Genomic DNA, 18,348 nt, shown 5'->3' with positions numbered 1-18,348 from the left:
CGAGAATGTTTTAGAGAAAACCTAGCAGGACGACCTCATTTTTCTGACGCCGCCGTGCCCAAAAATCAAAGTTAAAGTTGGACGTATGACGTAAGCTCTCGCGGAAATGAAACTAGAAGCTTAAGTTTTAGATTTCGAATTGTTAAGAAAACTTTGCCACTTTGAAACCTAATGTAAAGGTGTGATCGAATTGTGCCCCTAAGAATTGTTTCCCTCCGAGTGTTTGCTAGAAACCTAAATTACGAGGACTCCGGAACAAATTGGCCTGGCAAACTTGTCATTGTTCACGTACGAAAATTGCGCGCTGCACGCTGTGGTAACTTCCTTTAACTTTTCTGAGCGAAATTTAATTCCATCCCGTGTTAGACACATTTCTTAGATTGATTCCGATAATGAATTACAAACGAATTCAATATTCGCATTTTTGTAGTATTAGAAAAGGTTGAATTTGCCACCGTCGTTTAATTGCTGCAAAATCGGAATGCTGCCGGAACTAAAACCTTTCGTAATTAATCACCAACAATTCTTGATTTAATTGAATTCCGCTAACTTTTAGGTAGGTAACTGAGACAGATTATTCAGTCGCCAACAATATATGCCGTATTGCTTGGTCTTGTACCTACACTAATTAACGAAACAGCATTCCTGGACTATAATTAATTTGTTAGCGTTGTTCGAGGTGGCTTTAATTTTTAACTTGCACTTGTAATGCGGCATTGTAATTTCCAATTCATAAACCTAATATTTTAAACCATTTGTTGTAGCCAAAAATCCATCACAGGGGAAGCAGAAGTAATTGGTTTGGCTAATTTGATTTGGAATCAGCTTTTTTCGTGTTTGCTTTGCAATTAGAAACGTTATTTTTCCGCTTTCATTTCCTTTTGCCTCAAATCCAGCGCTTTGTCTTAAACATTTATGTGGGGATTGTCGGATTTGTAACTTTAGAAAATAAAAGTCAATTCAGTGTGATATCGAATGTGCGATAATTGTTCTCAGTGAAGGAATTATATAATTCGATCACGCCGATAAAGGAACATGCTTTTATTCGCGGTTCTGGTATGTGCGGAAAGCAGGAAATTGGGATCATTCAAAACTAAGTAATTTAAAATATAATTTCATTTCAAACGTAAATACGGAAATTTGCTTAAGCTTCTGGGTGTTCAACTTTCCCTTTGTCTTTGGAGTTTTTCATACAATTGGATTTAGCTCTTTTCAGAATACATTAGCTGATCAGCAATAATTACTGAGTCTGAACGCGATGGTTTTGAGGGTCGGTCTTTTGACTAATGAAAAAATCTTTGCAAGTCTTACACATATACCATCGATTGTATACTCCTTAAGAAGTCCCTAAAGCTTCTCATAACTTTACTAGGGGAATATTGTCGCCATGAAAATATATTCTTACACGTTTGTTGAATTGCCAGTGAACTGTTAATGAGCCTATTTTCGTGTCTATACTATAAATTTCTGATCTTTTACAGAGAAACCGTCCAAATAGAAATATAATAGCTTTTTAAATAGTAAACCTTCTGTACCATATTTCAGCTTTCGTACACGGAGAAAAATAAGTTGGTTCTCTTAGCAGTTTCTATTTTGCTATCATTATTTTTGCTCTGATGAAAAAATCTTTTAGTAGAATGTCTTTTATGTTTGTCTCAGAAGCGAAAACGAATTTGTTGGAAGTGACAAAAATTTTAGTACACAAAGATTAGCTGAGACAACAAGGTATCCTAGTAGTAATTACAAATGAAAATTTCGCTGTCTCAGCTGTTCCTCGCGTAGCAATCTGTTTTGCACCCAGATGCAAATGGTTTGCTGAGCCGACAAAGTATGTTAGCTATAGAATTACATACGTAGGTATGAGTCAACGGTCAGCAGAGAAATAAAACCAATTTCCGCAGCCCACTGCCTAAGTAGAAGTACAAGCGAAGCAGTAAGTTTCGGTTTCATTTATCATTTTAATTTTACGCGTAAGTGTTCTGTACCTTGAGCAAATTAGCGGAAATGTCGGAATCAGAATTGCAGTGTGTGAGTGTGGAAAGTGTTTCTGGTGATACATCGACGGTCTACTAAAATGTTGGGGGCTAGAAATGTTGAGTAGCGTCTTCAAAGGTAAGTCGAAAAAATGTGTCTTTACTTTCTGTAAATGTATAAAGTATAAAATACCGCCGGCTAAGCGTCGAAATCTAACGATTGCCTCAAAATGGCGACAAAAAAGACCCAGATGTGATAATCGAACACGAGCTGAAGGTTGATTTTACTAAGAGGTGTGTATAACGAAGACATAGGTAAATCTGTTTATACTACATGCGTATTTTGCAGTATACCGACAGCTCGGCTTGACAGTTTGGCGGTCATCGTCCAGCGTATGTTCCCAACAGAAACCAAAGTATGTCCGTTTATAGTTGTAGAGAATTGCATTTTTAATTAAATGTTTCCAGGATTGTTATTTTACCATAGTAAACGAACAGGGCAAGAAATCAGAGAGAGGTAAATTATTTACTAAATATTATAATTTGAGAAGACGATTTACTAGTATTCGATTGATTAATAAAAAAAACTAAAAGTACAGCTACAGTTCATGGTTCAAATAAAGGTGAGAATGTTACTTCCACAAACATTACATTACTTTTAAAAACAATGAGTATAATGAAGATGTGTAAATTTGTAGAGATTGGTGAAGAGAAGAGTGAAATTGTCAAGTGGCTGGAGAACAATGTATCTCCATGGACGTCTGTCATTAACCATTGGACTGAGACCTTTCATACACGAAGGAATTTATTTTTGGAATTACCAGATCTCTGTGGCTACAAAGACAATTTTTGCCAGACCGCACACAATTTAGCTGCTAGTGCAAGTTTCGTCTATTATAGGATAATAACGCTCTTAGCAGCTGCAGCTAAAATAATTTGCTTAGAGAGCAAAGAGATTCAGTGACCGGTACTTCAATATGTTAGTAGTGGCTACAAATGGGACTGGTTCTATTGCAAATTTCATCGATTATTGGATACTAAATTTACTGGCAGCCGCAGCTAAAGTTATTTGTTACGAAATCAAAATAGTTTAGTAACAGGTACTTTCAGATTTTAGTAGGAAAAGCAAAACGTATTTAGTTACATCAACTAAAAATAGGTAGCATTTTTTCTTTGCTCTTGCTGCAAAACTTTTAGCAGTCCATATAGGTGCAAAGAAAATTAGCTGCATATACTTATTTTTTTGTTCTTATGACAAATCATTTTTCTCCGTGTTTAATAGATTTATATTTATAATAGATTTATATTTAGTCCTTTTCTTCTTTGCCTGGATTTCGCAACTGCGCCCGCAGTGGGCGCAGTCAAGGACGTCGACTGAATGTAAGAGTAAAAGCTACAGTTTATGATGCTTTTAATCTTGATCTATGGTTGAGATCAAATTCGTACGGTTGCATAGAGGAGTTGTTCTCAGTAGATAGGTCAACTAACTCGAATCGATCTAGGACTTCTTATTGAAAATGGTTTTAAACGAACAGCTTACGTTTTGAAGGATTTATTGACAGGCGAATTTTTTTTAACCTTTCCTTGAGTGTCATCATTTCTGCCAGTATACTGTCTGGTGGATCTGGTATAGTTCCATCATCCAGGTACCAGAGATTGAGATCCAAAATTCAAATAACTTACATTTATCGATGCTCCCACGGAAAACTGATTTTCTCCTTTGGAAGGGTAGCAGCATTTTGGAAAATTGGATTGTGGAACGCCTTTATTTGGTTACGCGTTAATAGTGACATTCGAAAGATGGTTAACGAATTTGAAATCGGTACTATCGTGGTTTAGGTTCCACACCTTTATCAGTTCTCATTTAGTTTATTTATGGTAAAAATTACCAATGTTGCAGTCAGGAAATGTACAAAATCCTTATATGGTTTACAACAAAAACGCGCTTTAATTGTCTTTAATCTTTTTCCCGTTGCCGTTTTATATAATTTTATTGGCACCTTGTATAAACAAATCAGGTACACAACTTAATTTAAAAAAATTGGGCTTTTAACGTTACGTAACTGTAATGATAACGCGCATTTTTTTAACCGAAATAGCTTTTGTTTTGACATCACCAATGGATATATTTCTTGCAAATTAATTCCCTTCGTTGAGACCATTCATTAGAGTACCATGAAGTACCAGTTCCCCTCTCTCCCCCCCCCCTCCCCCTCCACCCCGTATTTTGATAAGAGGACAGAAAGAAGGGCAGTGGTTGGTAGAAAACGGTTCGTTTCGTTGAGACCTTTAATTAGGATACAATGAGAGATAACATTAATTCTAACCCCCCCCTCTCAGGAAAATTCCACTAATGTAATATGGCGGATGAGGCTGCTTCATTTGACATTAACTGTTAGTCGCGTTTTACTCTTTGCATCTGAGAGAAAATTCACAGCCTGAATATAAATACTGTCAACAATTTTTTGAGATTTAAAAAAATGCAAGAATAAAAATTGATTTAACCCCTATTTTTAAATAGGGAGATGGGTTAACTAATTAATGGTGCAGTACACTTCTTACGAGAACTGGCCTGGCATCGACAGTAGGTACTTTTCGGAACTGTAAAATCATATACTGAAGTTCCCGAAAGAGGAAATCCTGGAGCGATTCTTCTTGGGGACGAAAATTCCGGAGTTGTACCCCCCGCGAGAATTTTCCGTAGGCCAATTTCTGCCTGAGAGAATATACATGGGGGAACGGGAGCGAATTTCTTACGATGGTATTTTCCGCAGGAAAATTCTCTTGGAGCAGGTCTTCCGGCAGCTAATTTTCAGATGTCTTTTACGAGAGGTTGATCAGAAGGGAAATTGTTATCCCTCATAGGAAAAGTCGGGGAATTAGAGGAAATTCTCGTGAAATATTAGAAAATTTTGAGGGAATAAGAATTTAAAGGAAATTCTAAGAAAATTAACGGTTTCTAAAGGGAAGCAAACGTTACTTATTAATAATTTCGGAGAAATTTTCGGTTGGGAACATTTAAGGCATTCTTAGAAATGTTAGGGTAACTAAGGGAAATCGTAGCGATCTTTTATGTAATGAAATGAATAAGTCGTGACCAACTTCGAAGGGTTGATCACTAGGGAAATTTTTGTCTCTCATATAGAAAATTTCGAGGAACTATCTGGGAAATATGCAGGAAATGGAACAAATTTTGGGGAAATAAGAGAAAATTTCGTGGGGCGCAGCATTTTTATTCGTTATCCACAGCACACAGCACTGTAATATAAAATTTTTCATGATTCCCGCCCCTTAAACGGAATTAAAAAAAAATTAAACTTGACGAAATTGGGTTTCTTTCAATATAACAAAAAATGTCGCACTTTTGACAAGTTTAGAACTATTCATATTTTCCATTACTTCGCTTTTATTTCCCCCTAATGTAACGGATTACAATGCGTACATAATATGCCAAAGTCAGTCGATAATAATATACATCAAAAGTAGATTCATTTGACTACTAAAATCGATTAGAATAAGAAATATAAAACTGTAATGGAAAATGTTATTGTTCTTTACTGGTAATTTACAGAAATTTCTATTTTACAAGACTATTTTAATCGTCACGAAAAAAAATTGTTTGTTAACCAGTGGTTCTCAATCTGTGGATACCAACTTTGTTCTTTAAATGGAACTATATTTTTTTATTTCTTTATTCGACAGAGAATTTTATTTTGAATTCAGTGATATAATATTTGTATTCCCCTGGATAACAGTTTTTATGAGAAAAATGCTTGTTTGGTTTTATATCCGTTTACATAAGTTTACTACTATGGACGATACAAATGAATGTGAAAAACAATTCTTCGTAACAAATTACTTCTTAACGGCCGGACATTCATATTATTTAAAACATGTTCTATGCCGTTTTTTTACGCTGTAAATCTGGATACAAATTATTGTAAATTTTATCCTTTAAATAGTCCCATATATAAAAATCGAATGAATCGGACCATGAAATAGGGCCGTTAGTACTAATCCACTGATTGCACATTGTGGGCAGCGTATTGATAATATAAATCTCTTGTAACATTTAAGGGCGCATCATTTAGGTACATATTTGCTGACACGTCTCTTAAAAATTGTAAATACCGATTACCTCTGAGAGAACCTTATAGTACTAGCCTTAGTTACATATGAAAAAATCTTTTATTTTCAAAATAACACACCATTTTCTATGAAATCCTCTCTCACGCACAATTATCTCGGTACTCCAATAATGATTATTTCTTACAGTGAACATGTTTAGACATTTTTTAGTTTAAATGGTCTGTATTTATTCCTTTTTAAAATCTTATGTACTCTTTTTACATTACAGTGGTACTCGGTAGCAGCCATTCTAATCATTACCCTTGGATTTGCTTCAAAATAGGCCCAAATATCTATTTCAATATATCATTATTTATTGTTGTTCTCGATTTTCCAATAAGTGCAGTTGTATTAGCACGTAATCTGGCTTCTCATCATCGAAAATATTTATGTGATGGTACTTCTTTTTCCGAGGAAACTATTTTTTCTTGCTAAAATGTACACTTCGTACATATCAACTCGTTCACTATGAGTAAAATTACGCATGTTTCTAATAAATTGAACTTATTTAATATTCACACTACAATAATAATTCAATAATAGCAATTGACAGTGGTAAACAACATAAATGTGCGATTGTTTCGGGCACAGCACTCTAAAATCGCAATTCATCTTCAACTTATTTCGTCCATGGCACACTTATTTTCCCTATAACGAAATAAATCTAAACCTGCCTTTTTTCATAACAATTATTATTCCAGAAAGTACAAATTTTATATTACTGAATTCAGAATACAATTCTCTATCGAATAAAGAAATGAAAAAAAATATTCTTCCATTTAAAATAACAAAATTAGTATCCACAGTTTGTGAACCACTGGTTGGGGAAAAATTTTTTCGTGCTCATTAAAATAGTCTTTACCCAAGACTATTTCTAAAACTTCGTATTCTACTTTCTTTGCCTTCTTTGTTAGATTATACTTTCATTATCACTGAATACTTTTCATGGCGTAAAATTAGAATTTATCAGTTTAAATACGCGCTCCTTTATTCTGGTATCGTTGCACTTAAAAAGTACGCCACGTAAAAAGTTTGGCAATTACTAACTGTTTGTTTTTCTTTACAGATGCAGCGGCCAGCGACAGTTCAGGAACAATTAACACATCCTCACCTGTTAATAAGAGGCGAGGGTTCAGCGGGTAAGTTTATACGGTCCCATTTATAATGCATGCGAAAATGGAAAATTATTTATTCATCTCCCTCTGTGCGTTTTCAAAGTTTTCGAATGACAGTTGGTATTAAAGAATTTCTCTCACGGATCCAATAATATAATATACAATATAATATACAATAATAATATAAATAATACAATAATACAATATAATATGTTTTTCATGATCGTTTATTGTCTCGCTTTGCCTAGAAAACACATTCAATACCGCCCTGCAAACAATAATTACATTGCAGTAGGAATTGAATTAATTGTAGGGATTGATCGAGCTTTTAAACGTTTTAAGCACATGGTATAATTTTTTTGGCGTATTTGCGGGGAAAAAATAATTTTGTTAAGAGCCACTCGCTGGTAATTGAGGCTGAACGGGGATTTAGTACAAAGTGGGACAAATAATAATTAGTTTTCTGGTCTGTGTTTTGTTTCTTATTTACATTCGGTTTGGTTAGATTATTTCGCCATTTAATTACAGTCGCCCAATTTGCATGGCGGTTTGCTTCAGTCGCTTAATTAGATTTTCGCGTTCATTTGTAATACAAATTGTTAATACTGTCATTATGCTGCACGCGCTCAATCTTTAATTACTTGACACGTCATTATCTGCAGATTTGCACGCAGACAATTTTGACAGCTTTGTTTTTCAAATGTTCGGTAAAATTTCATTAAAAGTTTTAATAAATGCGCAAATAAATTTATGTAAAACGAAAACTCATCAGTGACACGCGCCTAAGGATTTTTAGCACAAATTAAAATTTTTTTACTCAATTATTGTAGTCGAACCTCAAAAATCTATACAGTGCGTTGTAGATAAGACGGTCACCGCAATGCCTCTTTTGTTTGGTGAGAAACATTTGTCAAATTGCACATTGATCACTTCCGGTTTAATTCGAAACTGCTTGTGTGAAACCATCAACATCGCTGACGGGTTTTTTACGTTGCATTTTTAGGACTTTTAGTAGTATGCCCGTTTTAAAAATTTGTAAAATAGGAGTCACTGTTCGCAGGCTAATATTTAATGCATCCGCATCTCCCTGTGAAATGAAACTTTCTCGTTCAAAATAACGAATAAGATTAGTTGCGTACTAATAATAAATTACGAGGCGGTAGTTTGTGAGTAATTTTCATGTTAACTGCCATACAGCTACACGTAGGCCCCGAATCTTCCAAAAATTTTATTAACGCAATAATACATCGAAAAGAAACGACGAACTGCTTCGAGAAAATTGAATTCGTTTTTCTCGAACGTACAAGTTTTTCCACCCAATTTCCCGCAGCTTATTCCTTACAGCGTAGAGGGGTTTTGGTTTATTTTCTGCAGTAATGAAAACGTGACAGGAGATTACCCATTAGAACATCGTGTGCAATGTTTCATTGCCAACGTAAATGAGTTGTAGCACTGTTAGTTCCTTAAATAAAAATGGAAGAGGACTTTTCTCTACCGTACACCGTGTCCAACACGAAAAGTTCAAAATTCGAACGTTAGTGAAACGACAATTTTCTCTTCAGTTTTCTAGATTATTGCATAATTACCCGTAGCGTTTCGTCCATTGCAGCGAAAACCGTAATGAAACAGTATTGGGGCTTCTTTCAAAATTGATTGCGTCCGATCGACTCTCGTCGGAAATTTGATTGAAATAAACTTTTATAAATAACTAAAACGGCCTTTCGCAAACGCGTTTATATACTGTTTACTTTCCAGTTTTATCTCCAACGCACGCCAACCTTGAACTAGTTTTTCCTATCGCCGTCGTGACACGGAAAATTTTCTTTACTACGTTGCTCAGTTTGTCGATCTAGCGATATCGGAACCGTTTGTCCAGGCCGGCGAATTTGCGGTTTTGATACACAAAAGACGGGCACTTAGGCATGTATAGGAGGAAGTATCCTTTTCAGCGCGTTGATAGGATTCGAGGGGATGGTTTTTCGTATCGACGGTCTTGCAGTATTTAGCGAGGAAAGCCGGGGAAGCGTGTGTACTAAGTGTAACAATAAAATTAAGAGGAGGAGCAACGTTCCAGTTCAAAGTCGTCCCTTATCAATTTCATTGTAAACAGAATAATTGGGTCTATTATCTTGAACGCCTTATATGTCCGGTTGTAAATTTCACCATTCACAGTTACGTGACTTTGTAGTGAGTGAACGGATGTGCTTTTCGAATTAATTAAAAATGTCCCATGGATTTAGGTACTCCTTGAGTCGAGAGGTATGTTCATTTATTTCCATTTCACTGCCACTATCAAAAAATTTTCTATGGACCTACATTTTTGTCAAGATAACTGCAATTCAAGCAGGAATTTCCGTTTTAAACGGTACCGAGTTAATATTGTCCACCATTTTAATTTATAATTAATTTACTTGTACTTGCCAATTCACTTGTTATAAAATTCGATCAATGTGCTCCATCAACACTATGGACGACATTTAGCAAACAATACAAATTCTTCTATGTAACAAACATCATCATTATCATTGGTTTTCTGATAATGCAGGTCCTTGATGGCTCTTCTCCACAACTCTTTATCCTCCTTCGTATTCATCTTCTCCTTCCTTCAGGTCGTCAACCAATTTCCTTCTTCTTCTTCCTCTTTTCCTTTCTCCTTGAACAGTTCCCTCGATTATTTCCTTCCACAAACAGTTCTTTTATGTACGAACCAGTTCATTTTCCTCTCCATTTCTACTTAATACTTTTATATTACTTATCTTATCAGCCCTTTTGATGTTCATCATTCTTCTCCATATCTACTTCCAACCAACACTTCCTACAAAACATTTTCCCAATCTCTTTTGCTTAACTGAATTGCCATCTTACAGATAATAGATAATAATATTTGTGCTAAAAGTACATTACTGTATTTACACTTGTCGCAACTAAAAATAAAACAAATTAAAATTAACATCACAGTTTGGAGGACAAAAATTCATCGATCGAATAAAAGCCACCTACCAGTTAGCAAGATATTTATAACATAAATTTTGAATTTGTTTGAAGAGGCAATCCTTATCGTGTCAGGTAGATGATTAAACAATTTGAAACCGTGATGGTTGAATTCCTACTCCTACGTTTTTTCATAGTGTATTCTTACACTATGGTTTTATGTTGATTAAGTCTTTGGTACGGGTGTCGTGCGCAAGGTCATGTTGTGTCTTATATGTTAGGTCGAAGTGATTGATGCGGTTATTATTCACAATCGCCGGTAAATGTGACTAATTGAGGAAAGGAAAATTTTTTAACAGCCTCCCTGGATTGATAGTTTTAGATGCTAATGAATTATGTCATTTGCGTATAATAAAAATAAAGTGGGCCCAAGGACAGGCCCTTGTGGTACACCCTTTGTCACTATCAGAGCGTCGGAACTAAGGGTATTTACGATTACGATTTGCTAACGATTTTGCGAGTACCTATAGCATAGGGAGTCGAACTAAGTTGTATAATTGGGCCGATATCAGATCGTGACTTTCGAAGGTGGTATAGACGAAATCTTGTAGTTGCAAGACAGCTTGAATTGTTGATCTATCCTTTCATTTTCGAAGTGCGTGCTTATTTGTGCCTGTTCGTTGTGTGTTTAGATGATCTGGGGAAACACCAAGCGACAAGCAGTCATTAATTAGTAATGGTGCATAAAATTCGCATGTCACTATTAAATACTTGTTTTGCGTTATCCTGATCTGAATTTCTCTTTCGCTTTTCCAACCTTGTGTTATCTCTGTACTTAAATACTTATATCTTTCCACTTGCTCTATCCCCACCACATCTACCTGCTACCATGACTTGAATATCCTCCTGCACTCCCACTTTCATAACTTTTGTTTTGCTCTTCTGTGTTTATGTGTCCTTTTCATGTCATCTATCCTTTCTAACAATATCTCTAGTTCTTTTTCACTCTAAACAAGTACAATTATACCATCATCTTCTTCCCTCCGATGTCCATACTATATTTTCCCCTTTTCCAACACATTTCCACTTCTACATATCAAATAAACAAAAGTGGATGATAAACGGCATCCGTGTCTAACTTCTCTTTCGATGACATACCAATTCGTTTGTTTACAGCCGACCCTGATTTTTGCCTTTTGTTCCATATACCGCGTGTCCCCGGTTGAACGCACCAATAGGCAAACAGAATTAATGTATTTTATTCGCAAAGGATCCACGAGGCCTTTGCGACCAAGAATGAGTTGTTGTCTAGTCACCTTTGGAATTTTTGTTTACATGGGAAACTTGAACTTCCAAAGGCGACTCGACCGTCACTCATTTTTGATCGGCCGTTATTTGAAGTTAGTGTTCAACGTACGTTATTGCGCTTGCCCGATGCTAGAAAGAGATTAGAGTAGTACGTTGAACGCTAATTTCAAAGGCGTCGTGGGTCCTTTGCGAAAAAATACATTGTCGTTTCCCCATGGTGCGTTCTACCTGGGACACACTGTATAAGTTTCGTATTAGTCGCCGTTCCCACCCTTCCTCTCTAGTTTTTCCAACAATTTCTGTACCCAATCGAATCCTATTTCCTAATATCTTTCTCCGATCGTTCTCACCACACCTATTGCGCCTCTCGTGCCGATTCCTCTTCCCAGACCAAACTGTTTCTCTCCTAGATTCTCCTCTATGACTTCTATCCCTGTCATAGTTCCATCTTTTTTCTCCCTATCCATCGTATTCTTCTTAAATTTTGTTATATACCAAATCATGTTATTAAATTCTTAAAGTCTTCCTCCTTTCCTCCATCTTTGATCTTATTTATCATTTTTGTTGTTATCCACGGTTTCTTTATTCTTCGCCCCTTGCTGAAACCCGATCCGCTCTTTGCTAATTTATATTACACCTTCCTTTATCCTCTTCCAATGTTTCTCTTCCGTCCCAAGCTTTTATTTCTCTTTCCATTTTACATCCTTACTTCGTCCTTTCTTTCAAGTTTTCCCAATTCCGTTTTCTACAATCAGCAGTTTTCCTCACTCTTATCTCTAAATCTGCAGCTAAGAGAATGTGGGCGCTAAATAGATTAGCTCCTCCGTTTTTATATATACTTTCTGCCAATATACCTCTTTCATTCCTTTCTCCTAGTCCGTATTTTCCAACCTCGTAACCGCCTCCTTTCCTACACTGTCCACTTGGGATATCAACAGATCTTTAATGCAGTGGTTTCCCGCTGTCTTCTGCAATATATGCCGTTGACTTTAGTTGTTCATCCGCCTTTTAGAGAGATTTCTCTCTACAAGGACAAAAGGGTGCCATTTTTCCAACCGCTCTTCCGCCATGGAGCCGTTGGCAGTTGAGAGGAGTTGATTGCTTATACCGGGAGTTACTTGAGTCACCTTTTACGACAGGCACAGGTCAATTCTTTCCCCGGACCTATAAGGGTCATGTTATATCTCCCCCTGTCCCTCTTCACTTTCTTCACAATGATTGCAGGTTACACTTAAGATTTGCTGGGGTCTTATGGAAGGTACTGGTCAAACTTTAAGTTTTAAATATTAAAATTCAAGCTTCACTATTTACTTTAAACGTCAAGATTCAAATTTAGACATTTGGTAGCAAAAACTGGGCTTCAAACTTTAACTTGCCATTGTCCAATATTGCTTCATTCCAAACTCTGTCATGCTTCAAGTATAAAATGGATATCCCAAAACAAGAAAGTGTACAAGTAAATTTAAAATGATGAAGTACTATCTCTACGCCTTATACTTATCCATTTACACTTCAAGTTTTAAACTTCTTTACATACTAAAATTCAAATTGCAATCTTTTAATTTTCAAGTTTCAATTAATATTTTGAAGATTGAACTTTAGGTTTTAAAGTGTGGTGTCAATCTCCAAATTTTAATTAGGATTATGTTAAAACTTTAAAAAATGTAACCTTTGAATTTCGAGTTTCAAATTTTTCGGTTAGGGTTTATGAAACTTCAAACTTAAAGAGTCAAAAATCAAGACGACAAGACTTAAGGTTTCTTACGGCTTCAATTACAAGTATTGGGCTTTCTTAGCCAATAATGTCAAAAATTAATGGCAAAGCTCAATTCATCAAATTTTAACATTCACGCCATAATCTCTAAATGTCTAGATTTAAAATGTAAGAGTTGGATTACGAGTTTGGGGAAGAGGTGGATTTGGTGCTTGGCCACCCTGTATGTACTAGATAAGTAGATACTTACTAATTAACTTTTTTTTATCCCTAAAAGACTGTTATAACTGCGGAAAATAAAGATGTGCAGAGGTCACGCACAAGTTGCTTGCGATGGTGTCGATTGTACCAAATTTCAAAGACTTGGCACAAAGTGCACGATTCTTGTGAATTTTCAATAATTTCTGCTCCGCTACATACGATGCGATAGCATCAAACTAAAGGCAATCTAAAAATAGTTGAAAGTTAGATGCAAATGGAAAAAGAAAACCTCTAATTAAGTTTTGACATTAAAATTAAATACTGATCTGATCATGCTTTCGAAACTAAAATTAATCCGATGTCAATATTTCATTTATTTTTAGCTAATGTTTACATTATAAACCATTTATCGCATAAACATTTTTGTTCTTTTGAGATTTTGCCTCCTACTAGTCTGATACGCGTATTAATAGTAAAGGATATAGTGCAGGCGAAGGTTTAAATCCAGCAGATGGTTTTCTGATTCACAGTGAACTTTGCACGTAGTGATTCATTGCGTACATTCCACCCGCGGTATTTTAAAATAGTTTGTGGGGCGATTTATTTTTTTGGCAGAAAATAAAGAATACAATCTCTGATGATCTACAATTTAAAAAACATTTTTAGATTGGTCCAGATTGTTCATAATCTAGGAGTGCTTGACTGAATGACCACCATCTTTATTTTACTCCCTATTTATACAGTATTTTTCACAAATCAAACGTCAAAGTTAAACATGCATTTGCATTGCACGTTTATGTTGGGATCATCACGAGAGTTATCTTTAATCCCTGTCACCACATTTCTTCAATAATAATTTTTTCCATTCTTTGGCATTTGAATTGTGGCACAGACCATTGAATCCTTTTTTTGTTAACCTATATACCGGGTGATTCAAAATGACCGCAGACAGTTAGAATTTGAAAACATGACCCGTCGAGTGCAACTGTGTCTTGAACATGGTGCGGCAAATTCAAACTGTCCGCACAACTTTCGGATCACTCATCTTAAAAACATTTACCACCTCCAAAAAATGTATCCGCGCTTAAAAAACTTTATTTAACAGACAAATATAAATACCGGCAATACATTATGAATTGTAAGAAATCGTTTTATGGTAACTTAATCAAATCCTCCGACAATAAAAATAAAACAGTATGGAGCCTTATATCTATACTTAACAATAATGAAAAGTCGCACAAAAATATCACTCTTAAAAATTCAGAAACAATCATTGACGATCCTCAAACAATTGCAAATACTTTTAATGAGAATTGTATTAATGGCCCTCAAAATATTCAACGTTCTATAAAAAGAAACATTTATTCGACTAGCAACTTTGAGTCTAATATAACTATTCGCGAAAGTATGTGTGCACTGCCTTTTAGTGAAACGGAATTATTAAATTGTTTAAAAAAAAGCATAAAAAATAAACATTCCTCGGGCCCCGATGGTATACCGAATTCTTTGCTTAGGTCAAGTTTGCATATTATAATAAAACCTGTCACACATTTAGTCAATATGTCTTTTTCAAACGGGGTCTTCCCGAAAGAACTTAAGCTGTCAACCGTACATCCCGTTCACAAAAAAGGTTGCTCTCGAGATTGTTCGAATTACAGACCAATTTCTGTTAGCTCGGCGCTGGCAAAAGCCATGTTAGAGAGGCTAAATAGTCACCTTGTTAAATATAACATTGTAAGTAATAAACAACACGGGTTCTGCAATGGGAAATCGACAATTACTGCCATTAACTCCTTTGTTAACGACATCATTTCACTTCTTGATAAAAAACAGAATGTCCTTGCTATATATTGTGACCTCAGCAGGGCTTTTGATACTGTTGATCACTTGTTACTGTTGGAAAAATTAAATACTTACGGTATCAGAGGCGTTGTTGCCAATTGGTTTTCATCATATCTCTCTGGAAGGTGTCAACAAGTAGAAATTAAATTTAAAACCGGTTCCACTATTGCAAAATTTTTATCCACAGGTTTGCCTGTTAATATGGGGGTTCCACAAGGATCTGTTTTTGGACCTATTTTGTTTTTATTATTTATTAATGATATTGTCATGTTTTTAAATTGCTTGGTTTTATATGCGGATGATACGACGGCATTAATATCCGGAAAGAAGCAAGAAAATATATATCCAAAAGCTGTTGAGATTCTAAATAAGCTAAGTAATTTGTTTAATTTTAACAAATTATTCTTAAATCACGATAAAACATTTTTCCTACCGTTTACAACTTTTGGAAATAACCATTTGTCTGACTCAAGCAACAAAAACATTAATATTCTAGGCACTGGGAAGTTTCTGGGGATCTATTTAGATGAAAACTTAAATTGAAAATGTCACTGCGAAAATCTTATTAAAAGACTAAACACTTACTGCTACCAGATACGGAATCTTAAAGAATTAATGGATGTGAACCATACTCTAAATTATTACTATGCTCAAATTCAATCCAGATTGTCGTATGGAATAATTGTCTGGGGCTCGTCAAGCGCGACAAAAAATGTTTTTCTGGTACAAAAACGAATAGTCCGGTGTATTGCAGGTAGTAAGAAATTTGATTCGTGTCGCCCGATATTTAAAAAATTGAATATTCTTACACTTTCATCACTCTATATACTTGAATTGTTAACTTTTATTTTCCATAATCAGCAAAATTTCTTACGCCATAGCAGTTTTCATAATTACAACACGCGCAATAAACAACAATTTATCATCCCTTTAACAAGGCTTAAACTTGCCCATAATTCTCCCACGTCAATGGGCATTAAATTATTTAATGCTCTTCCAAGTACACTTAGAAGTCAGGGAACAATAAAGTGCTTTAAATCTTCTTATAAAAAATTTCTTCTAGTCAATGCACCATATACAATTGATGAATTTCTAAATTGTATTGATAAAAATTGCGGATCTCTAGTGTAATTTATATTGCATTCTTTCTTTTTTATCCATTGTATTGTGTATGACCAACATTTTTAAATTGTATTTAATTGTATTTTTTTGTGTCTGACGTATCCTATACAATTCAAAATTTGTCTTGGGAATTAATATATATTATTATTATTATTATTATTATTATTACTCAGGTATGTTTAATAAATTTGTATTCTTGAAAATTGATAAATTGAATGCCAATTAGTAATACTTAGGTCAGTGGTTATATTAGGTTGAATTTGCTCGAGAGTCGAGAGTGTGGAAAACAGACTCGACATCTAATTAAGAAATTCATACCGCACTGAACCCACGCGAACCTCGCACAATTGAAAATGAAAGGCGCAGGCAAATAAAAGGCGCACTATTTCGGCTTTATTGATTTGGGAAAGGAAAGGCAAGCAATTAGAGTAATTGCAACTCTTGTATGACGCACCTTTCCCACCGTGGTCGTTTATTATGAGTCACGAATTTTCATCACAATATTTTTTAAGTTTTTAAGTTGTTATCGTTCTGTCGGCTTCTTATGAATACGCTACCAGATTTGGCAGAACAAGGCTACTGATAAAATACACGGGACAAAATGTTTAGATTTATCTACACAGCGTGACGTATTTACGCTGGTTTGTCCGCTTTTGTTAAGAACAAAAAGGTCGTCGGTAGTTGCGTGCGACAATAAAGAAAAACGCCATTTCATTTACATACGGTGACACGAAAGGGAGATCGTTATGAATAGTGTTCAAGCTACAGGTTACAAAGTAATTTGATCTGGGCATGGGGTCCCTGTTTCTAGATGTTTGACCACCCTACATTTACTAGATAAGTTTTAGACTCCAGAAGTGTGCCTTAAATCATTTCGCACATTTTTGCATGTGGAAAATAAAGTACTTTTCGCAATACGATTGCATAAAAATAAGTAAAGACTAAAAATAGTTGTAGTTGCGCTTATAAATATGGAAAAGAAGACCCTTAAAATCAATGACATTGAAATTAAACATTATCTGATCATGCATCCGAAAATAAAATGAATCGGATGTCAATATTTCGTCTATTTTTAGTTAATGTTTACATTAAAAACCATTTATCGCGTAAACATTTTGTTCTTTGACATTCTGCATTTCTGCATCGTTTTTCCTACTACTTTGCTACGTGTATTTATGGTGGAAAATAGTACAGAGGAAGGTCTTGAAAGTCTAAATGCAGCACATGTTTCTTATGATGATTCACAGCGAACTTTGCACAACGTGAATCATTGTGTTCATTTCACTCGTGGTATTTTAGAATGCGGGAATATTGATCTTTTGGACGGAAAAGACTATTTTCCACTAATCAAAGCATCCTATAAAACCATAAAGAAAGCTCTTTCCCTAGCAGTTCTTCTGGGGGAATTGATGGTCCAAGACCGAGACACCTTTCAGATTTAATAACGATTTCTCTCCAACGCCAACTTTACTAGATGCCCTTGCCAAATTTGTAGATGTCATTCTGGAAGGGAAGGCAATTTACCGAAATCAATTCGTCGATATTCTTTGGCGCTTCATTGACGGCATTGATGGTGGAATTGTTACTTGTACCTTCATATGTACTAGGCTTGAGTTGGTTAATACCCACTCAGCGCTTTTTTTCTTGTTGAACGACTTGTGGGCCTTAAGCTAACTTACTTATTACGTTCCTCTCCACTGTATCAGCACCTGGATTTGTTACAAGGTTTTGATGATCTATTCCGTATAACTGTCTGGAGAACAACAAATATAACAATGGATGATGCAACATATAATGAAACAACTCTTCCATGTGACCGTGTTATACAGGATGGCTCAGACCACTGGTCTACTCGTTTTAATTCTCAGGGGTCAACAATGTTTAACAATTCTTTGAAATATTAAAAGGAACCACAAATGTTTATTGTTTCTATAAAGCAATCGATTTCGGGTTAACCACCCATCATCAGGCTATGCGTCATTTGATATATATAAAATGCAGCGACATTGAGTTG

General features: G+C 35.3%; 2 protein-coding genes across 4 annotated transcripts in view; both read left to right on the top strand.

Moving 5' to 3' along the window:
• Window positions 1-1,557: 1,557 nt before the first annotated feature.
• On the top strand, window positions 1,558-3,238 carry LOC116174061. 3 transcript variants are annotated; one of them, XR_004146027.1, is made up of 3 exons: window positions 1,558-2,267; window positions 2,323-2,389; window positions 2,442-3,238. XR_004146027.1 is itself a non-coding variant. In XM_031491837.1 (3 exons), the coding sequence occupies exons 1-3, from the start codon at window positions 2,369-2,371 to the stop codon at window positions 2,935-2,937; spliced, it is 336 nt and encodes a 111-aa protein (XP_031347697.1). In that variant the 5' UTR covers window positions 1,558-2,368; the 3' UTR covers window positions 2,938-3,238. The 3 variants fall into 3 exon arrangements, 1 of the variants encoding a protein (XP_031347697.1); XR_004146026.1 differs by having other exon boundaries at window positions 1,558-2,389; window positions 2,442-2,596; window positions 2,672-3,238; XM_031491837.1 differs by having other exon boundaries at window positions 1,558-2,389; window positions 2,442-2,490; window positions 2,672-3,238.
• A 3,907-nt stretch (window positions 3,239-7,145) lies between these two features.
• LOC116174060 (triple functional domain protein-like) overlaps window positions 7,146-18,348 on the top strand; it is a 30,830-nt gene continuing 19,627 nt past the window's right edge. The window contains exon 1 of the mRNA XM_031491836.1: window positions 7,146-7,240. The gene's annotated coding sequence lies outside the window, so the exon portion shown is untranslated. The remainder of the gene's footprint in view (window positions 7,241-18,348) is intronic.

The sequence above is a fragment of the Photinus pyralis genome, unplaced genomic scaffold (assembly GCF_008802855.1).
Source record: "Photinus pyralis isolate 1611_PpyrPB1 unplaced genomic scaffold, Ppyr1.3 Ppyr1.4_LG6, whole genome shotgun sequence".
Classification (NCBI taxonomy): domain Eukaryota; kingdom Metazoa; phylum Arthropoda; class Insecta; order Coleoptera; family Lampyridae; genus Photinus; species Photinus pyralis.
Note: the sequence above shows the minus strand (reverse complement) of the source record. Positions and strands in the feature narration are given on the sequence as shown.

Coding starts and splice junctions, on each gene's coding strand:
- LOC116174061 (XM_031491837.1), top strand. CDS start 2,369: ATGTTCCCAACAGAAACCAAA. Junction 2,390..2,441: donor TGTTCCCAACAGAAACCAAA/GTATGTCCGTTT, acceptor AAATGTTTCCAG/GATTGTTATTTTACCATAGT. Junction 2,491..2,671: donor GGGCAAGAAATCAGAGAGAG/GTAAATTATTTA, acceptor GTAAATTTGTAG/AGATTGGTGAAGAGAAGAGT.